This window comes from Terrapene carolina, unplaced genomic scaffold, assembly GCF_002925995.2.
Source record: "Terrapene carolina triunguis isolate 2854851 unplaced genomic scaffold, T_m_triunguis-2.0 Scaffold194, whole genome shotgun sequence".
Taxonomy (NCBI): domain Eukaryota; kingdom Metazoa; phylum Chordata; order Testudines; family Emydidae; genus Terrapene; species Terrapene triunguis.
Genome location: NW_020664545.1, coordinates 7,325,326 through 7,348,094, shown reverse-complemented (window position 1 = coordinate 7,348,094; position 22,769 = coordinate 7,325,326). Strand labels below are relative to the sequence as shown.

General features: G+C 50.4%; 1 protein-coding gene across 8 annotated transcripts in view; it reads right to left on the bottom strand.

Annotated features, from left to right (window-relative positions):
• Positions 1–22,769, bottom strand: part of PTPRS (protein tyrosine phosphatase receptor type S) — a 249,092-nt gene that overhangs the window by 54,752 nt on the left and 171,571 nt on the right. For all 8 annotated transcript variants that reach the window (XM_026654904.2, XM_026654903.2, XM_026654906.2 and 5 more), the window contains exons 7-10: positions 10,153–10,422; positions 7,759–8,340; positions 5,629–5,762; positions 5,291–5,435 (exon numbers count right to left, since the gene is read on the bottom strand). In XM_026654904.2, coding sequence (XP_026510689.1) covers positions 5,291–5,435; positions 5,629–5,762; positions 7,759–8,340; positions 10,153–10,422 — 1,131 coding nt within the window. The remainder of the gene's footprint in view (positions 1–5,290; positions 5,436–5,628; positions 5,763–7,758; positions 8,341–10,152; positions 10,423–22,769) is intronic.

Below are 22,769 nucleotides of genomic sequence, written 5' to 3'. Positions count from 1 at the left end.
TCCCGATGAACTGGCAAAGCTGCATTAAGCCAAAGTTTTAAACTAGGCTTAACACCAAGATTTGCAAAAGGGACTAACCAGGGACCTGATTTTCAAAGGTATTTAGGTGTCTAAAGATGCAGAACTCTCATTGGAGTGAGGTGCCTAAGCCACTTAGGTGCGTTCGAAAATCTCATTCGGCACTTATCTGCATCTTTAGGTGCCTAAATACCTTTGAAAATCTGACCCTAGGTGATCTTGGACGCTTTGATCACCAGAGGGCGGGTGATTGGCACTTTCTGAAAAGCAGAAATGTGTCTCAGGTTGGGGACCTAAACTCAGTCTCCATTTTGGAAAATCTTGGCTCCAAGTCCATGGTTAAGCACCTAAATTCGACAATGTTGGCCTTAAGTTCCCCATCCCCATGTGGGATGTCCGTCAGGATGAATACATAAATGCTGACCACCATTTAAAGGTTTTTTAAAGATTATTCCTGGGCCAAATCCTACAGTCCTTACACAAAGTCCCACTGAAATAAATCAGGGTTTTAGCTGAGCATAAAGGGCTCAACTGTGGTCTGACAGTGGGGAAATCAGGGCTAAATTCACTGACGTCAATGGAGTTACACTGGTCTATAATGAGTATGACCGAAGGGAGACTCTGTCCCCAGGACTACAGGGTTGGAATCCCTTTACGTTTGTATTACTGACACTCTGCTGGGGTGTTTAACAATCTCCCCGTCTGCTTTAAAAAATCTAACCGACTTTTCATCACTTGTGCTGTGCCTTCCCTTTACTCTGCTTGGCCAGTGAAAATAGATTCATCACTTTCACTTCTGTTTACATAGTCAGTTTCCCTTTCTGGCTTTCATGCACTGTTGTGTTTGGGTTGCAAACTTCACATTATATGGGATGTTTTTTAAAACAAACAAACAAACTGATTTTCACTGATGTCTTTATTAATTGAACACAAACTCTTCTATTAAGATTAGTTTTGTCAGATCTTTTCTCTCTCCCTGCACCCAAAACCTTAAGTTTTGGGCCTAAACTGCCTTCACAAGGCTCCTTTAACAAAACAATTAAAGCTTTCCCCAATTTGCTCCTTCCCATCAAGAAAAGGAGATTTCTGTGCAGTGACCAGGCAAAGTTCTGCTCCCTGGGGTTATGATCTCCAGCAGCTGGCTAGCCACGCCAAATAATAGAAAACATGTCAAACAAACAACCAAAGAAACAAACTTGAAACAAAAAATAAATCAATCCATTAATTTCAAAATGAAAGATCTCTCAAAAAGGAAATCATAATAATAAAATAATATCGATATATAAAGCAAATCCTTCCAGAACGTTCCCAGTCTGTTTACCTACCTTCCAAACTTCAACTGCTAACTTATAAGACTTTCTTACGTGAGAACAAGAGAAACTGAGCTACGAGGCCAGACCAAGCTCCTGGTGGGTTTCTGAAAACGATTTGCTTTTAGGATACTGCCCTTCCCCGACAACTACTAGCTCCTCTATGCTGGCTAGTCTCCCCCTCTCCTGGCTACCTAGCTATTGCAGTAATGACAGACGACCAGTCTCTGATCTATCCTATTTCTGACAGATACCAGCACCCAGACTGGCGACAGTGTGGCCAGATTCCCTGGAACAGACAATTTTCTCCACCTGGCCTGACCATAAAGGATGATTAAGCAAAACAGGCCGGTGTGCTGTCCCCTTCTGCAACTTAGAGGCATCTACGCCTTTTTCATACTGAGCTGGAAGATGAAACAGCCCCAAGGTGCCTCCAGCTACCTGTCCTCGGCACCCAACGCTCAGCACCGCGGGTGGGGTCAAAAACTGCTTCCACTCCTCCGAACCCAGCTGAAGCCACAAGGGCTGCGAAACCCACTGCGGAGAGGGTCTGACCTGACCTACCCTTTCCATCCTGAGCCTAAGGCTCCTGACACTCATAATGAAAGCCCCAGTAGGCAGAGCACGGAGCTCCGGCCTGCGCTTGGGAGCGCTGTTTCCATCAGCGGCGGCTGAGCCTGGCACTTTCTCACTCACCCTCTAAGCTCCAGCATGAGGACCTGCCGCATGTCCCCGGAGCGAGACCTCCTTTCGGGATCATTTGTAGCACTTTCTCTGGTTAAAAGGGAGGCGGGGAGGGGGGCACCTGTGCCCCACACCGCTCTCAACTGACCACAACGCCTGGATGAAAACACCCACCAAGTGCTGGTCATGTTGGAGAGACACTCTTGGGAATTCATGGCACAGTGAGTTTCCTTCACAATCCAGCCCAACCTGCACGGAACTGGCGGGGGTGTGGGTGTGGGTGTGCACGTGCGTAACAGGTGACATGCTTCACTTAGCCCAGGGAGCTGTGTGCAGTAGACAATGAAGCTCTGCAGATCCCACGCTGCGGATCTGGGCTCCACCTCTCCACCAAATGCCTTGGCTACACAGGGGACTGCCATACAGCAAAGAGCTCACCGCGAAGCATGTAACTTTCTGTGCGCACACATCTCTCTTTTCACCAAGCAGACAGCTTTTTGAGACCCCCCCCCTTCCCACCCATTCCTCCCACAGGGGCTGCAGGATACCCAGGGTGCGTAGGAGACTGCGCAGTGACAGGGTGGACTGTATTTGTGAATCAGCTTGAGACCAGCCAGTACTCACCTGAGCTGCATCTTTTACAGGCTTTAAGTTGACTGTCCAAGCCACAAGAATGACCCTTACTGACCTCGTACAATACAATGCGTTTAACCCTTTAGGTACCATAGACTTTAGATCATTGTAATTTCACTCAGAGCCTATTTGGGGTGGAGAGAAGGATCAGAGCAACTGGGTGGGGGAACATCCCTCTTAGGAAGGAGCAGAGGTGAAAATCCCTCTGGTTCCTTTATAACCCATCCCACACACCACCCCCCCCCCCCTTCGCTCCTGTCGGGTGACACCTGCTTCCTACACCAGGAGAAATTTTTGAATGAGAAGGGTATTAAGAAACTCTAAGGGCTTCACAGCTAGGTTAGAAAAGGCGACATTGCCTTAGGCCTCCAAGCATTTGATTCATTATTTTCCAATCTACGTCTCTGGTACTTGAAGAGTTAAAACCCAGCTACTTCAAGAAGAAAAAGATACTTTACCTTTAGTTTAATGGATTTTACTTTGGTTATGATGCTCGGGAGAGCCACCCTGACAAGAGATGTGGAGGGGGCTGTGCAGGGGGTGCATGCAGGGAGGGGCTGCGAGCCAGGCATGCATGTGTGTGACAGCTGAGACTGGTGGAGAAAAAAACCACACAGAACACCACAGCAGGTGGCTGGGGTGGGGAAAGCTTTGGTGTTGCAGAGACGAGGTGGGAAACTGCCCAGGCAGTAAGAGAGACAGACAGTGCGGGGAGCTGGCTTCACTGGGTTGTGAGGGCATGCAGAGAGACAGGCAGGCAGGCAGGCAGATGGATGGGGAGAAAAAGAGAGCCAGGGAGCAGGCCAGGAAGGAGCTGAACGGAAAAGGGGCTGCAGAGGAAAGACACAAAAGCCTGCCCGAGCCAGAAGGTCTGTGAGCCGAGGATGCCACCCGGACCGGGGAGAATTGACTCGTTCGTCCAGCAGCCGGCCAGGAAAAAACGTTTCACCACGTTACAAAACGTTGACCGCTCCCCAGCTGAGGTTCTTAAGAGCGTTAAATTCGGGAAACTGACGGCTATCCCTCTACAGCTGAGCTGCAGACCAATGGAACAAACCACGCCTTCTCCTGGGCAAGTGCCAGGATAGAAAGATACCCAAAGAAGCCCCCCACCTCCCATCTCCTCTTTTTTTTTTTTTTTTGGAAAACCTCCAGCGTCGCTAGGCCCTAGAGCCATTTCCCACCCCGTGATGCCCACCCCTCTGGACTGCTTGTATCCAACCAGAAAGCCCAGTTCCCAAATCCTCCCCCGCCCCCAGCCCCGTGACTCCCAGAACGGAAAGCTCTAGTAAAACAGAAGCAGAGTGTGGGAAAGTTTTGACACCTATTCTTGATCCTTTCGATTCATTCTTTTTATTTCTTGGTGCTGATCAAGGACATCTGGTTCCGTCTACTGGTACCGCACTGGGTCAGAACTGGAACCAGCGGTGTTTCAGCAAAGCCAGGAAACAATTTTCTTTTTATATAGATACCGACTTTTATAAAAAAAAAAAAAAAAAAAAACATTTCAAGGAAGGAAGCAAACAAACAAACAAGCAAATCTCTGAATGGACGGGAGGCTTGAGAAAGCCCCGGTAAGAAATTCTGTCTGAAGTAGAAACAGAAATTCCCCTTTCTTCTCGCTCCTGGGCAAGAGAGGGAAGGGGAGCTGACAATTAAAATGGAAAGACGAGGCGGGCCGCCCAGCTGAGAGGCTGCTGCTCCCACTTGTTAAGGGTTGTGAGCGATGGGAGCTCGCTTGCGCTCTCACGCGCTGACCAGAGCCATTTCTGAGCTAGTTCTGCTCGCGGCTACTCCAAACTGCGGCCGAGGGATTTAGTAGAGATGAGAGGAGACAGAAAACACAAAGAACAGCTGCCACAGCCACTCATGCAGTGAAAAAACACCTCATTTAAAAGCAAAGATCTGTGAAAAGCCCAGGTTGAAATATTGCCATCCAGGGCTGGTCGTCCCCAGGGCAACAGAGAAGGGAGACAATCCATTAAACTAAAACCAGCACATTTGGGTTACATACACTCCATCCTGGTGTCGTTAACCCCCCCGCCCCATTCCCCCTCTCTCCAGTTCTGCCCAAGCCCCAATGGCCTGTCTCCGCAGGCTATGAAGTCGCTTATGAACAATGAGGTGGGGGCTGCTTTCCCTCAGACCGATGACAATGTTAGTTTTATTAATCACCATCTACCCCCCGGCTCACAAACCTCTTGCAGAGAGCTCTCTTAAACCCCTCCTGTGTCCCTCCCCAGGAGCTCCGGCTCAGTTTCTGCTGGTTAACGACCCATAGCTTCAAAGGTGGAGGCGGGAAGCCATCCTCACTGAGCATGCTCAGCACGAAGGGCCGATGGGGACGGTGTCAAGCTCGTTAAGCCGTCCAGCTCGTTAAACCGCTCCTCTCGGACGGGTGGTGCTAACTCATGCCCTGGCCCCCGGCCCACCCAAATCTTGGCTATCTAGATCAGGGAGTGGGGAGGCGGTGGGGTCCACAAGTACCAGGACAACCGCTTCCCCACAGAGTACCCCAGCCGCGCAATCCTCTCCTGTGAGGACGGTGCCGTGAACTCCCCATGGTTCCATACCCCTGTACCCACCATCTGTGGCTCCCTGACTGTCTTTCCCTCAGACAAGGCTGGGAAAGGAGAGACACCTACTAGACTGCAGGGTCCGCTCCCTGACCTCCGGGGTGTAGGCCCCCAGGCCCAGAGCCGAGCGGGCAGCCAGCCGGAAGACATACTCAGTGTTGGGCTTCAGACCTTCCACTGTGAACGAGGTCGTCGGGTCAAAGGTCTTCAACACCTGGAGGTGGGCGGGGATGGGGGGGTTTGAGGGAAGGGGAGGGAAGAAAAAATAAAAACTCGGAGCAGAGACATGAACACCCCCCAAAAAACCCGCCCTACTTCCCACACCCCCAGCTAAGGGAGGGTCCCCGCCATTCTCCAGGGGAAAGGGGCAGAACCATCATCCCCCACGCCTCCCTCATGGCACTCACCTCCCTGCCGCGATCTCCTTCCCTGTAGCCGAGTTCGTACTTCACAATGATCTCCTGCCGGGGAGGGCTCCACGACACTCTGATGCTGGTCTCCGTCCTGGCTTCCGCTTGGAAGTTCATCGGCTGCCCAGGAACTAAAATTGACCGAGGAGGAATCCACGAGGTGGGGTTGGACAGCCAGCGCAGAAGAGGAGAGAGAGAGACGGGCCCAAGATTACTGGGCTATTTAGAAGACTATTTCCGCCCCCCCCCCCCCACATGGCTTATCCATAAGTAGCATATGGGTGCGTGATCCTGACTCTCACCGTGCCTGCAGGAAGGCAGGGGTTTTTCTTTACAGGAGCCCAGTGTCTGTCACCCTGCAGGGCCAGGACAGTAAACCATCTACAGTTGCTGGAGACAAGACAGTCCTGGATCATGGTGTCCATCGTCCCACACAGTGCAGGACACAGTCCCCTACCCTTGAGAGACGTTCTCAGCCTCTCCATGGCTTGGACAGTTCCGGGAACCGTAACGTAGAGAGAGCAGACGTCCCAGGCCTGCAGCCAGAATGGGGCTCCTGATTACCAGGGAAGGAAGGGGTATGCATTTCTGACAGAGAAGGGCACTCGGAGGAACTCAGAAGCGAGGTCAAATCCTCTGTTCATTCACAGAGCATTCTGGGTAAAGACATGCAGACGAGTACAGCCAGCATATCCCACTTGGCTTCTAAAACCCTCTCATGTGCCTGCCACAACAGGTAGCACTAGATACAGACAGAATACGGCTCTGCCTTCCTACAGTACCTTTGATCAGAGGCTCTCAGCATCCTTTAGAGACACCACACCTTGGGAGATGGGGGTATTAGTCAACCTACTTTAGAGGTGGGGAAACTGAGGCACTGTTTTACCATGATGTGCTCAATGTCACACAGAGAGGCAAGGATAGAGCAGAGGACTCCTGTCTCCTAGCTGCCCGCTGTAACCACTAGACCACACACCCCCAGACAAGAGCTAGGAACAAAACCCAGGAGTCCTGACTCCCAGGGTCCTCTGCTCCAGCTGCTGGACAGTTCTTCCTCCCCAAATAGCTATTTCTATTTAAGCCGAAGACACTTAAGCAGATGACACTAAGCTGGAGGGAGAGGTAGATAAGCTGGGGGGTCAGGATAGGGTCCAGAGTGACCTAAACCAATTGGAGGATTGGGTCAAAAGAAATCTGATGAGGTTCAACAAGGACAAGTGCAGAGTCCTGCACTTAGGACGGAAGAATCCCATGCACCGCTACAGGCTGGGGACTGACTGGCTAAGTGGCAGTTCTGCAGAAAAGGACCTGGGGATTACAGTGGACGAGAAGCTGGATATGAGTCAGCAGTGTGCCCTTGTTGCCAAGAAGGCTAATGGCATATTGGGCTGCATTAGTAGGGGCATTGCCAGCAGATTGAGGGAAGTGATTATTCCCCTCTATTCAGCATGGGTGAGGCCAAACCTGGAGTATTGCATCCAGTTTTGGGCCCCCCCACTACAGAAAGGATGTGGAAAAATTGGAGAAAGTCCAGCGGAGGGCAATGAATATGATTAGGGGGCTGGGGCACATGACTTATGAGGAGAGACTGAAGTAACTGGGCTTATTTAGTCTGCAGAAGAGAAGAGTGAGGGGGGATTTGATAGCAGCCTTCAACTACCTGAAGGGGGGTTCCAAAGAGGATGGAGCTCGGCTGTTCTAAGAGGTGGTAGATGACAGAACAAGGAGCAATGGTCTCAAGTTGCAGTGGGGGAGGTCTAGGTTGGATATTAGGAAAAACTATTTCACTAGGAGGGCGGTGAAGCACTGGAATGGGTTCCCTAGGGAGGTGGTGGAATCTCCATCCTTAGAGGTTTTTAAGACCCGGCTTGACAAAGCCCTGGCTGGGATGATTTAGTTGGGGACTGGTCCTGCTTTGAGCAGGGGGTTGGACTAGATGACCTCCTGAGGTCCCTTCCAACCCTGACCTTCTATGATTCTATAAAGATGATCAGTAAAGAGGAGGTGCTCTGGAGAGAGCCCTGGGCCAGTGTTATCATTGCGCTGTGAGCCAGCTAACCGTCTCTCCCTACAGAAGCCGCCTGCGGCAGCTCAGTCTGTCCGTGTCCACGTGGGCCCAGAACTCACCTCCTTGCTGTGTTTTGACCTGGATGGGGTCAGAGAGAGGCCCATCTCCCACGGAAGTGAAGGCCAGGACCCGGACGGTGTAGGTTTCATCCTCCAAGAGGCTGCCCACTGTGGTCAGGAGGCTGTCGTCTACATTGTGTTTCTGCCAGTTGCTCACCGGCTGGTCCGGCTCCATGGTGTAATACACCCTGTAGCCGCGGATCTGCCCGTTGGGCTCCACCGGTTCCTCCCACTGGATGATCATGGTGGTGCCGCTCAGCATCCGCCCCTGGACGCTGCGAGGAGCACTAGCTGGCGCCTGCTCCCCGGTGCGGGTCACCACGGACTCGCTGGGAGGCCCCTGCCCGATGGTGTTGACGGCAGACACCCAGATCTCATACTCCGAGTTGGGGCTGAGTCCTCCGATGCTGTAACGCGTGGTAGTGATGTCCTCTTTGATCTGGTAAGGGCCATCCTGACTCTTGGACTTGTACTCGATGACGTAGTAAGACACAGGGTCAGGGTTCCCCGAGTCCCAGGTGATGGTGATGCTGGTTGCCGTGGTTTCTGTTACCACGGGCGTCCCGGGAGCCTTGGGCAGCGCTGAGGATGGGGAAGAATAAACACTTTAGAACCGTCTGTTAAAACGGTGTCTAATTGGCAAGTTAGGGCTCTGAGAACTGGCAGCGCGGTACAGATCACAGCGCGGCTGTTCAGTAAAATGCTGCTGAAATATTATGAACCTAGTTACGCTCTTTATTACCCTTCTTAAACTGCTCCGTCAAAAGGAAGCATTCAACAAAACATCTGGAATCGTTAACACAGACTTCAACTGAACATCCCAATGTGCTGAGGAAAGCTGGTTTCACACCCAACTCCTTTAGAATATGGAAAAATATCTCCTTAAATATCACTAGCTGTCCCTAGCCCTGGGCATCTCTGGCTCTCTCTGTGCCTACAGTATGCAGTTACTGGACAGCTTTCTCTAGAACTACGCAGTTCTCCTTGGTCTAGAAAGCTACAAATGAATAAGTTTGCTTTGGTTCCCCACCCCCATGCCCCTCCAAATGTGCTCTCTAGACCCACCTTCTCCCCCGAGTCTGCACTCTAGATCTGGGCTCCCCCTAAGCACATACTCAAGAACTCCCAAGTACATGCTCTGCACCTGGGGTTTACCCAAACGCATGATCTAGACCAGGAAAAAGAAAAACAGAAAAGCAAAGGAGTGTTTCAATCCAGCCCCGGGCATCCTTTTGCCAGCATCGCAACCTGCTCCCTGCGCAAACAACTCCGGTGGAGTTTTGTGCAATGATTCCAAGGGGTCCCTGTTCCCCGCTGTTGCCAGAGCTCCCTTTCCCACATGCTCTGACCAAGGGGGATCTAGCTTCCATTTACTCCCCTCTCTCATGTCCTTATGAAGGCATCCCTTTCCCTTCTCCCCAAATTCCCTTATAGACAGGGTCAGTGCTCAGAGCAGACATCAACTCTGCACTTCTCCCAGCCAAGGGGATCTGCTGCTCATGCTCCTCAGCTGAGGAGGGAAGTCTTCAAGCCATACATCTGTGCTCCTCTTGGGAATCACAAGTTTCAAGCTGGGTTTCCCACGTGGTGAGGCAACAGGGAAGGCTTCCGTAAGACACCAAGATGAGGCTGTGGTGCAAGGAACTGCATGCCAGAGATGGGCAGGTTCTGAACCCTCAAACAAGAGTGGGAGGCAAGCCCCAGTCCCCGACCGCTCAAGGCTCCCCACACATAGGCCAGCCTTGTGACCCAGGATGAAAACAAACATACAGGTTTGAATCTCGGTTCCCCTGATAAATAACAGCTGCTAAAGCCAGGAAAGGCCCCAAGCCAGTGATGGAAGCTGGTGGCTTCCAATCAGTTGGGGATTTTTTTGTACCACGGACACAATGAGAACTCACGCACTAGCATGCCATCCTCATGTGCACACTCAAAAACATCTGCACACACATACATGCACACCAATGCCTTTGCAAGCTCATGCACGCACACGTGTATTTGTCCATACTCGTGTGCACTTACACCCACATGATCGCATGTAGTCATGTACCCATATGCTCACACAACCATGCTCATCCCTGATCTCGCACACACACGACCATGTGCCTACATGCATGAGCATGACCCCATACGTTCACGTGCTCATACAACTACATGCTCGCATGCATCTGCACACTTCCACACACAGCCACACGATCACAAGCATGACCACGAACCCACATGCTCATCTGCATGATCCTGCAACCACACACTCATTCGTGCATGCTCACCCGCATGGTTGCTCACGCTCGCATAGATGTGCATGCTCATACACATGGCCATGCACCTGCATGGTCGCTCACACGTGTGCACGCTCACATGCATGGTCACGCCCCCGCATGCTCATTCTCTTACATTTCACTGTGATCTGAGCCACAGCCTCTATCACCCCCAGGCTAGACATGGCCACGCAGGTGTAGTTGGCCGAGTCCTTGACGTCAGTGAGCTCCAAGACGTTGCGGCCCACCGGCATGTCATCCTCAGGCGTCAGGTCTTCTGCCCCCTGCATCCACTTGACATACGGCATGGGCGAACCCACTGCCACGCAGGTGATGTTGACGTTACCCCCGGGCATGATCTCATGGCTGACGGGCAGGATGGAGAAGCGAGGTGCCACCCGGCGAACTGCGGACGAGACGCACAGAGGTGACACAAAAAAAAAAAAAAAAAAAAGAAAAAAGAAAGAAAAGGGGAGAAAGAAAAAAAGAGCAGAAGATAATTTAAATATAAACGGGGCTCATCTTTTTTTTTCCTTTATTTAAAAAAATAAAATAAAATAAAATTCAAAAAACCAAAACCAAAAAAATTAAACTTCAAATAAATTTTACTTCACAAACAAGATATAGAATATAGACATAAAGCGATATTTCATAGCAACAGGGTTCCATTGATCAAGATTAGACCCATCACAGCACAGATAAATACACAAAAATTTATTAGCAATTTCTCATCTTTACTTGACAAGTGCCGGCATTGCACGCGTCGAACAATCTCCTCCACAGCCGCTCGGGCCCCAGCTTCCCACCCCGCTCCCCCAGAGCCCCTGCCACCTCCCCTTTGATAATGGGATCTAATTCGCCTGCTCCACCTCCTTCTCCCATGGAAAACTGGAACAAGCCCACCGCCATGTTGTGAACTGGTCCTCTCCAGAGTAGCAGATTCATGCCCCGTGGAAAGGACCAATCTCACACCAGCGAGCTCTCATTTCTGGCCAGTGTCAAGGGGAATGGAGGAAGAGGGGGAGGAGCTCGGGTGGGGAGAGGGTGAGGAAGGCTTCCTCTCAGGGCTCTGCTCTTGTTGGAAAGGCCTTCAGCTTGTTGAGACCCTGAGAGGGGGGGAGAATCCAAGGAGAAATCAAGTAGGAGAAAGAGGTCTCCTGCCCCAAAGTCCAGAGAAGCCACCTGAGAGGTAAAAAGACAGGGGGAACTCCCAGAGCAGGCTAGAATTTAGGGTGTGTTTGTGTGTGTGAGAGAACCGTCCAGGAGGAAGGAGCCCCCCCCGCACCTGGAACGTGAGAAAGTGGGAAAGATGAGAAACTCTAATGAAATTTTTGTGGTTTTCGGGTATAGAAACCCTAACGAAGCCTCTTTAAGATCTGACACGGTTCCATCGATAGATGCAGCTCTCAGAGTCACAAACATCATGCAAAATAGGTTAAAAAAAAAGAGAGAGACAGAGACAGAGAGAGAAGAAAATGCAGAGGAGTATAACTTATGGGCCACTAGCAAATGCCCACATGGATACTGAAGAAAGAAAGAGACAGAAAGAGAGAAGGAAGAAGAGGAGAGTGGAGAGAGAGAGAGAGAGAGAGACGGGGAAGGGGAGGGGGAAACCGACTTTAATGCTGCATACTTTTTCTAGCTGATGTGACCCAATGTGGTGGCTCACATTGTCACATCTCAGCCCTGGCAGAATAATAAATAGAATAGAATTAATAATAATAAGAAAAACAAGGTAATGAAACTTTAACGTTGAGAAAACAGTGACATGTTCTGTGCATCTCCTTAGCAGAGAAGTGGATGCAGCTTCCAGACCTTACACAGGAAGAACATGGACGCAAAGGAGAGGGCGCGGTTTCCGTGGCTCCATTTTCTGAAGTGACTGGGACGGATGGACGGAGGGACCCGCTGAGTGGTTTCCTCACACGTCAAAGCAGGAGAAGGGGACCAGAGAGAAGTTTAGTCATTAAAACCCAACCCAGAGACTAACTCTGCACCCGGCTGCCCAAGGGGCATGGAAACCTTCCCTGCCCAAGGGCTGTCCCTAGGGGAGTAGGATCCCCCCATCTGTCTCTGGATGACCCCCCTACTATTTATTCCATTGAGTCTGTGTACGATGGGGGCAGTGGGGTAACACCCCCCAGAGTCCAAGAGGAAGAGAGGGATCATGGGCAGACAGCAGGTGACCTAGAAAGATGTAGTCCCTGTGGGGAGAGAGCTGAACGGGGAAACATCCCATCCCAGGAGTGAGGGCAAAGGGACAAAGGTTGTGGAGGCTGCAGGTATAATCGTAGCAACAGGGGAAAGATCCATGTGAGGATGGGCCCCTGCAGGCTTCAGAGATACCCGTATAATTCCTGCATGTACTCAGCCAATAAGGACACCAGTGGTTGTGATGAGCCCCGATTCTCCTCACTCCTACACCACGGTAAATCCAGAGCAACTCCACTAAAGTCATTGGGAGCTGCACCCATACAAAACTGGTGCCAAGGAGAATCAGGCCCAGCAGCTCTCCCCACTGGGTCATGGTGGCTTCAGATCTCCTTAGACCTGGTGTTCTGGATCAGCCTCTAGCTTACGGCACCAACCCAGCTTCAGGTTGCTCCTTAACCCATGGTTCTCAAATAGTGGCCTGCAGTATTCTGGGAATGAAGACGGGGGAGGAGGGGTGGGGCAGTGCACTGCAGGGAGAGGAGACAGCCCCTGAGAGGGGGTTCTCTCCCACAGAGTGGAACAGTTGGAGAAACAAGGCCTGACCCTGCTGTGGGGGACGGATGGAGTTTTAATTAGCAGCAGGTGAAATTTTACAGCTGAAACTCCGCCCCCCCGCAAAAAATAAATCCCTATAAAAGTTCAGTTGCTTAACATTTTGGGTTCAAAATGTCTTTTGGTTCTGATATTTCCTTCCATTTTATTTTAAAAAAAATTAAAAAAACATATTAAAAAATGCTCCTCATCGACACAAAACATCCAACTACTGCTCCCACAAAATGTTTTGTTCGATTCAAAACAATTCTCCCCTCCCTCCCCTCCTCCCATTTTTAGGAACTGCCAGTGAACTGAAACCTCCATTATTCAAGTTTTAACGCCCAGCCTGCAGAGGGGCTGGCAATGCCGTACTCTCCGGCACGGGAGCTGGGGGCACCTGGTCACAGCCCTCTCCATATCTGCCTTAGCTTCACCCATCCAGCCCCTGCTGCCTGCCCATCTAACCCCTGCTCCTGATCATCTTCTTTGCCTGGAGAAAGGAGAAGCATTTGAGCCGCTTGGCAGCTGCGTGAGCCGCTCACAAGGTGTCACAGCCCAGATCATTTGGAGGGGAAGAACCACAGAGCGTTGTTATAATAGCACCAACCAGGTTCTCTGGAAGGGGCACCTCCACCGGAGGCCTATCAGTCGACTAATGACAGTATCCCTCTCCCTGCTACCCACAGGCTGGAAGCTCGATGGAAAAATTAGCCTCTGCCTTCTCCCCCAGATGTCTCCATCTCAAGGGGAGCGCTCCCCACTTGGCTACCAGACCCGCTTCTGTGCAGTCAGCCAGAGAGGGCAGCAGCACCCATGGGGCAGGGCGTGGGGGGAAGACGAGGCGAGTCAAGGATTTCAGGCAATGAAGAGCCTGGAGACTCAGCAGCAGGGAGATCCCAAGGGACAGGGGCATGAAAGCATCCCCACCTTGACCTGAGCTGGGGAGAGGAACAGGGCTGGGAGGATGTATAGCCTCACATAGAGGCTGCCATTGGCTTGGGAAAGGAAGATGTCTGAGTTGGGGGATGTAACCACACTTACATCCTGGTCCTGGCTGGGGAGGGTTTGGCAGGACCTACTGGTTCAGGAGAGTGGGGAGGCATCTCCTCCCCTGGGGCCTGGCTGAGGAGAAGCGCCTAGACATCAGCAATGGCTGAGTGACAGGGTTTAAACACACTTGGCCATTGGCACTGGCTGGGGCAAATGGGCAGGAGGCCCCCCACGCAGGGAAGGTCTTAGCCCTAGCAAGAAGGGCTGGAGGTGTCCCAGCTGCTGCTCCCATCCTTCCTTCCACTGGGATCCAGTCTGACTGGGTCGCTCGGCCTTGGCAAGAGCAGAGAGTCCTGGCTGCTTCCCTGGAGCTGGTGGCATTTCAGAAAATGGAGCCACACGAAGACTGCGCCAGTCACATCTGAGACAAGATGGAGAGTACTTAAAAAAGAAACAAGTGGGGGTCACATGCAGACAGATCGGGGAGGTGGGGGTGGGAATGAATCTTCCAAAGAGGGGCTGATATGTCACTTCCTGGGGGAGATGGGGTCGGGGAGGTTGAGGAGAAATGGGGAGACACACACTGACGGACAAGATCCAGTCAGCAAACAGCATTGACAGCAACAAACAACGGCGGGTGGGATGCAAACACCGAGTTGTCATGGAAACAGAACAAGACAGTTAAATTCAAACTGAGGTTAATTTAAAAAAAAAAAAGAAAGAAAAAAAGAAAGGAAGAAGAAATCAGAATTTCGGAACTGAAAAGCATCGTTCAATGGGGGCGGAGTGCTGAGAATCGGAGTCTGAAGGGAACAAACCAGCGTTGCCTGTGCGTGTCTGGTGGGGGTGGAGGATGGGGGACGGGGGCCACTCACAAAACACAAGCTGAGGGCTGCCCAGCCGATGTGCCGATTTGCAACACCCCACACTGACGCTGAGGCGCTCCGTTTTTCAGGCCCTCAGTGCAGCATTACCTCTCGGCTGCTTTAATGGCAGTTAGCACATATACCAAGTGGGAAGCAAACGGCAGGTCTTGATGCCAGACCGAGATCCCGGGAAGGGTGAGAATTTGGAATATGGTTGGCCACACAGCAATGCAAGGACAGAAAGCGTTGGTAAGGTGCAGCATCTCTGTGGGCAGTATCCTGGTTTAAAGAAGCTTCACACACACACACACACACACCACACACCACACACCACACACCACACACCACACACCACACACCACACACCACACACCACACACACCACACACACACACACACACACCTGCATTAGTGCAGGAGACATACAGAGAGCACACGAATGCAGGCAAGGCAGGGCTCAGGGCAGTGACAACAGCACTCACTGTAACAGGAAACACCCAGAGGGTCCTTCGCTGGAGGTCCAGTAGGGGCTGGGTAGCAAGTGAGCCAGACTAAACGCCATCACTGCTGCTATTTATTTTAATAACTGTACCGCTCCTATTTGACTGTTGATATGAGATTTCACAAGCTGAGATGCTCTGGGTCAGTGTCTTGGTCAGAGGCTTGGGGCAAGGAGGTTTAAGCAGCTGTTAGAAACTGAGCAGAGAGCTCTGGCTGCTCACACCCAGGCTGGGTTTCATAAGCAGCAGCCGGACAAGCAAAATCAAATGCAAAATGCAACCAGGGGAGCCCCTGACGCTGTTATTGGAGACAACTGGAAGGACTGGGAGGAAACCCCAAGAAGAGCAGAGGGATAGTGGGGGTTCTGCTTCTGGAAACAATTCATTTAGGGTTGCAATAGACTTCTTGTAACCCCTACCTCCCTTCTTTCCCAGAGCTGAGCTGCCTCCGAGATTCTCACACTGGGGCAAATAATTGCCAGCACAAAAATACAACAACGGCTTTGCCCTGCTATAGTATTTTTAATCCCAGGATCTCACTGAGCTTTTCAGACGTTCGTGTTATTTATTATCCCCCTGGTACGGATGGGGACACTAAAGCAGGGAAGTGATGTGCCCAAGGTCAACGAGTCATCGGCAGCGCCCACAACAGAACCCAGGAGTCCTGACTCCCTGTCTTTGTTTTCGCCATTAGACGCCACTGAATGTCCTCTACAAATTCTCACTGCGTTCTACCACAGGAATGGTTTGTGCTGGTGGCAGTGGAAGGAGTGGGGGTGTCAGTCACTTTGTAAGTGATCTGCCAGTGGGCAGAGAGCGCGGACCAAATCTCACTCCATGCAGCCCTGACACCCCGTGGAATCCCGCTGGCAACACAAGTCACCACGCAGTTCAGGTGGCAGCTCCAATAGCGCTAAAGGGCAGCTATGGCAAAATAACCATCACTCCCTGGGGCTCTGTCCTGTTTGACACCTAGAGCCAGGCAGACCGATTTTAGAAATGGGCTCGGTCAGAGAGGGAGGTGTTAAGGGCATGGAGCTACCATCCCTTACTTCGCCAGACTGAAACTCACCGGAAAGGAGAGGAGACAGGGTTCTGGACCTGTCACCCGGGGGCAAGATCCAGTGTGGAGGACCCTGACGCCCAAAGTGCGGCTACAGGGCCAGACTGCTACCCTTTCCCATGGGTTTTGAGGCTGGGTATCTGCTGACTCTTCAGCACTATCTAGTTACCCCATGTCCCCAGGCTTGGGAAGGGGCTGTACGGGGGATGATGCATGTCATCTCTCCTCCTCCCGCAACCAAGCTGGTAGGCGATCCAGACAGAAAACGAATGCAGCCTCGTCATAGGCACTCCCCACAGCCACCTTGCTGAGCACAACCTCCGCCTTAAAACCGTTCCAGCTGTGAACAATAACAGAGAAGGAACTATCTGCTATAGCTACTAGACTCCGTCTTCATTTCCCTTTAACCGCTGCGAAGCATGACCCTAACCATGACCCATTTCTGGGTGGCTCTCCAGGTTTCTTTGACAGCCTCTCCCCATGCGCAGCATCAGGATAAAAAGCAGAATTTGGGGGTTGGGGAGATGGGAAAAACGGAAACAGCTATGTTGGGATTTGTAACTGCTGTCCTTCGATTGTAAGTTCTTCAGGGCAGGGGCGGTCTCTTTGTCCCATGTTTGTACAGCATCCAGTACAACGGGGTCCTGACCCATAACTGGAGCTCCTTGGTGCTACATAATACAAATAATACAATAGCAAACGACAACCACCACATGCCTCTCGTTTCCCCCTTCCCCCTTCGCACCGGACCCTCAAACTTTTGCCAGTTTTATGCAGCAATGGGCCTGATCCAACCCTCCCTGTGCTCTGGGGACATTTGGATTGGATGTCGTCTTCTCCCCAATTTTCTAGAAGCCCAGATCTGTTGTACAGTGTCAGTCACTCATTCTCTCGCGCTCTCTCTCGCACACACACACACACACACACACACACTTTTTCAGTGGCCACCAGACTCTTGGAAGCGCTTTTTAAGTAGCGATACTGCTCATCATCAACAGACACGGTTTTAAGAACTAAATGCTAGAGGCTTGCGGTTCTAGACAATTACTTCAACACACATTCTTAAGAGGCTCACTATACGCAACGTGACACAGAGTAAGACTCGTGATATTAGGTTGGCTGTGTATCTGTGCCCTGAGTCAAACTCCGTTCAACATCCAATTCATTAGCAACCGAACAGATTAAAGAAGGGCTGTGGTTTTTATCTTCCAATGGGCCAGGTGAAGCCCATTCGTTTTACTGCTGCTTCCTCCTAATGCAGGGAAGTTAACACAGGTTGTGTTCTGCGAGTGGCATTTTCAATTAGTCATGACCAACAAGACAATACTCATTAACATTGCCAAGGGTTGTTTTTTTCTCCCCAGTTAGAAAGGTAGCCAGAAGATCCATGTGACGAGAGACACACCGATGTTCTAAGGGGCCGATTTACAGACCTGATTGGAAGAGACACTGGAAGATCCAGGTTTGGGTTTTGCAACACCAGGATCCGTCCTTAAAAGGTGTTCCCAGGACGCGGCTGGTGAGAGAAATCTGAGGACTGATCAATCAGTTTGTGCCGACGAAACCCACTGACTCCACTTTCTAACCCCCTTCCGGATTAGCTCAGGAAAAAAAAAAAGATACTGGGATGGGGGAAAGGGAGGGGATGCTAGACAAGAACCCGTCACTTCAAACCCCGATTCACATTAAACCAACTCAAAAAAGAAGGAAAATAAATAAATAAAAGAAAGAGAAAATTAAGACGGGAGGAATAAAAGTGAAGTGACTGGTTGAAAGCACCAAACAAAACCAAATGGTGTTAACGTTTTGACACTCAGCAAGCTGCTGCTCCGAATGAGGTGAGAAGGCGGACATTATCGGCCATTTTGGTGAGACAGGAGTCATTCCGTCTTACTCCAAAATGAGGACGGGGGGAGTAGGGGAAAGGGTGCCAAAATAATGTGCAGCCTCTACATTATTAGTGAAGTTTAGATTACACCTGTCCTCCCCTCCCAAAAGGAAGCCTTCTCTCTGCCCCCTCCGTTCTCCAGACAGCCGCCTCTCCCTCTTCCGCCCCACTCCCTCATCTCCCATTCCAATTGCAGTTCCACTGGGGCAAGATGCTGTTCAGATTTCCCACCTCCGTCCCTCCAGAGGACGAAAAGTTTTTCCTCCTCCTGCCCAGCTCCTTCCTAATTTCATTAATCCTATAAAGATAAAAATCAGACCAAAATCTGGATTTGGTCAGGAGGAAATTTTGCCCTCAGTCCCTTCCCAATCATGGTGATTATTTTGCCATGTAAACACATCAGTTGAGCGACAGGCTGGCTGAACATCTCTGGTCTTTAAAAAATTTGTTTTTTTGCTGTTGCATGAGTGAATACAAAATAATCTACACCCAATTGATTTCCAAGCAGCTCCATTGTAGCTGCTGTAATATTAGACACAGGCATTTTTTTTTTAAATTTGACAAGGTGTAATCTAATTTTTTTCCCCTAAAACAAAGAGAACAGCAATGCAAACGGTGTAAGAGACACAGGCAGGCAGAGATTTCGAGATCAGTACAGCACAGTGTTCCTGCAAAGTGACCTTTATAGATACACATATATATATTTTTTGTTTCCAGTTGCTTTTCCTGGTGAGAAATCCTTCTGCAGAAACACAGCAAAGTTGTTTGTTTGCTTTGTGTATACATAGATTTAAAAAACTCTCGAATTTCAGAGCGAAGGACACCCCAAACTTGTACAGGGCGTCCCCCCCTTGCTTGGAGTGACTTTCTATGATGACACTTTCGGGTAGCGGTGGTGCTCTGAAATGTATTACAGTCACTCCCCCACCCTGAATTCCAGAACATGTTAACAGCATTCTGGAAAATGGACTTACAGGGGATCGAGAATGAGGTGGCAGGGATCAAGAGTGGCATTACATCCCCCAATCTTAGCTGCATTCTAAAATATATTAACACTATTCTGGATTGGTTTTAAGACTCCCTCACACACACACACACACACCCTGTCCCAGGGTTTTAGAAGCTGTGAGCATCCTGCAACAGAATGACACTCCCCTGCTATTCTCTGTGTTCTAGAATGGTCCTGCAATTCCTTCTCTCTAGCCTCTGCCAGGCATTGGAAGTGCACGGATTTAGCAACAGGACACCATTCCACATGCCTCTTGAGGGGCATTTGGAGCAACAGACTGTTCTGGAGTAACAGTCCTAAGTGACCCAAACTTGCCCCGCTCTCTAGGGTAGGGGGCTGAGACTCAGATCTTCAAAGGTATTTAGGTGCTTAACTCCCATTGATTTCAAACAGAGTCAGGTGCCTACATGAGATTATTTTTGAAATTATACATATTTTTAATGCATTTGTTTAAATTATACTTGCTGAATTCACTGGAACGCTAGATGGCCCAACTCAGCTCCAAAAACACGTCTCCAACCCACACTGAGATATATTTGAATTGATTTTAATGTATTCTCCTATTAGCTATTTACTGCCGCCTGTTTTCACCTGGGAACCCATACCAAGTCGCATTTTTCCTAGAACCCTGAAGAATATTTGGAACATTCTCAGCAAGAACTGGACTGCAAAGGACAGACTACAATGGAAAAGGCACAGATGCAGTACGGGTAAGAGTGATCTGCTATACGAATGCCTGAGACAGAGATGGTGCAGCTATTTAAACACATACTGGATTATCTTAACCCTTCTGGGCTGGCAAAGAGAGGGATGGGATCACACCTACAGAAACACAACTGTTGTATTTCTGAAATACTTGATAAAGCACCAGATGCCACGTCCCATGCACATTTTGGGAGATGCTTAAACCCAACCAATTCACTTCTCCTAAGGCAAGGAAGTCTAGCAGCAGCAACCCTGCATGCTTAGAGGTTGCTAAAGCATAGCCCACTGAGTTCTGAGGTGCACTGGGCAGGTTTCCCTCCCCATTAACATGGGAGAGGGCCTAGAGAGACTTCAAGTCCTGGTGTGTTATGCTCCTTCCTGAACCAAGCAGTAGGACACTCGAATTGAGATGGCCGACTACATTCTGGGGCCTCTAGCCTCCATCTTCAAGAAGAGGATGGCTGCACTGTAAGAATTGGCTAGGCTCCTGGTAAACCGCCAACGTTGCACCTCTGCTGGGCAACGTTTGGGCCCCTTTGGTTCAGCTCAGTGACGTGACCGTCGAACACGCAGAGATTTGATCCCGGCATTGGCCCCCAAAGTGGAGCGAGCGCCTCAGCCTGTACGGGCAAGATTCAAAAAATCGGCAAGGAGGCTGCTGCTTTCCTGCCTTGCCTGAGCTTGCTGAAACCCTTCTGAACCGTCCTGCCCTGAGAGATCCTCCAGAGCAATGGGTCCCCTGCTAGCTAGAAAAGGGGGAGAAGTACTAATCTTTAAATAAAGCTGGCCACCCACACTAACATCCCAATTTCACATTATGTAGGGATGATGCAAAGCCCACCAACATCAATGGAGAGATCCCCACTGACTTCAGTGGGCTTTGGATCAAGTCCTTATATAGTCACAAAGGGAATGTCTACACTGCAATTAGACATCCACGGCTGGCCCGTGCCAGCTGATTCGGGCTCATGGGCTCGGGCTAAGGAGCTGTTTAATTGTGATGTAGATGTTCGGGCTTGGGCTGGAACCCCGGCTCTAGGGCCCTGCGAGGTGGGAGGGTCCCAGGGCTCAGGCTGCAGCCCCAAGCCCGAACGTCCACGTTGCAATTAAAACAACCCCACAGCCCGAGCTCGTGAGCCCGAATCAGCTGGCATGGGCCAGCCGTGGATGTCTAACTGCAGTGTAGACATACCCTAAGGCTCAGATTTACAAAGGTATTCAGGGTATCAAACCCAATGGGAGTTAGGCACCTAATCTTCTTAGATCTGTTTGTAAACCCCAACAGGGTCCTATAGCTACATCTTTAGGTGCCTAAATGCCTTTGACAGTCCGGCCCTAAGTCACAGAATATCCAAATATTCTTCAGTGATATCAGGCCCTTCTGGACCACTGCTTCTCTAGGTCCCTAAAGGAATCCCCACCAGAAGGGAATTCTGCTTTATCCACATGAGCCCAGCGAGGGCAGCTCCTTTCAACCACTACGGACTTTTCCTGGGTTCATCTAGCCTGACCTCCTGCGCAGCACACGCGAAAGACCCTCCTGCTCTCTGCCCCACATCCAGAACTTCCGTTTGAGCGACAGCATCTCATTTAATAAGCATCCGATCTCGACTGACTTGTTGTGTGCCATTCCACTGCGTCTTGTTTAGTTTTATTTTATACTTATTATTGCAACTTTAAAAAACCCTGGATTTAAACCTAGGAGCTTCCCAGATCACCACGCATCTACAGAATCCACTGCACTGAAGAGCAGAGGGGCGATTCTACCCTTGTCAGGGCAATTCGGACACATTCGAAATGTTTATTAAGACCAAAACCTTTTTCAAAAGAAGTGTATAAATCCCTTTTTAGTCTACCTGAATCTTTAAACTCAAACTCCTATTCATGAAGGCAAGTCCTGGAATCAGTGGCAATTGTAACTGGGACCATTGGTCCTGGGGAAATCTCATTTCAGACTCTACCCACTCTGCTGTTTTTAAATAGATGTTTTTATAGAGGGTTTTTTGTCTTGTTGGAGATGGAGTCAGAAGAGCCACTATTGGCCACGTCCGAAAGACACTGTCAATAATGCAGCATTTCTGAGTGGTACCCTTGTACCTTACAACCAGGGGAAAGGGGGAGATTTGGAGGGGAGGGGGAAATACCAGCACTGAGGGTCCAAGCACTGAAATCTCAGCATCTTAAGAGAAAGAGAAAGACAGACAGTGAGAAAGAAAGAGAGAGAGAAAGAGGGAGACAGAGATACTGTGTCAATACTGCACTGGATTTCTCAAAAATCACACAGCTTTAATACCTGTACGCTGGGAAAGCCACCTGTCTGGTCCTGTGTTGCGTAAGGAGGCCTGGTTGGCAGGGGGTAAAAGCTACACACCGGGGAGGGAAGGACAGTCCATTTTCCAAAGGCAAAACCAGAAGTTGATTAGTGCCGTGTAAAAATCCACCGGCCCGCTCCTGCCTGGGGAGTCACTCCCGCGGAGTGTGAGAGCATGTGTGAGAGAGGAAGAGACAATGTGGGAGTGGATGGGACTAAAAGGGGCGTGCGGGAGAGAATCCCCGAAGCCAAACAAAATTCACCACAAGGATTCAGCTGCCAGAAGCATCAAGGCAGCTTCTCCTGAGCTGTGCTTTCATCTCTACCCACATCCCTTCAGAAAGGAGGGTTTCTGGAGTTGGCTTTGCTGACGTGCATCTGTGCCCAGGCAGCAGCTGGTTAAACAAGCCGGGGTTGGGAGTGTGTGTGTGTGTGAGCGGGGGGGGTATGGAAAGAGGTATAGGCCCGAGACCCGGCCAGCCTCCAGCTGGCCGCAGGTAGAAGGTGCACAGTGGGTTTTGGAACAGCAGGGATCTTGACAAGTGGCCTCTTTTTAGAGCAGACTTGCTGTAGGCTGGTGATGAGAAGATCCAGTGCCTGGTAACTGGGGCCTGTGCGTGCATGTGTGTGTCAAAGGAGGCAGGAGGGTGGGGATCACTGGGTTGCATTCAGT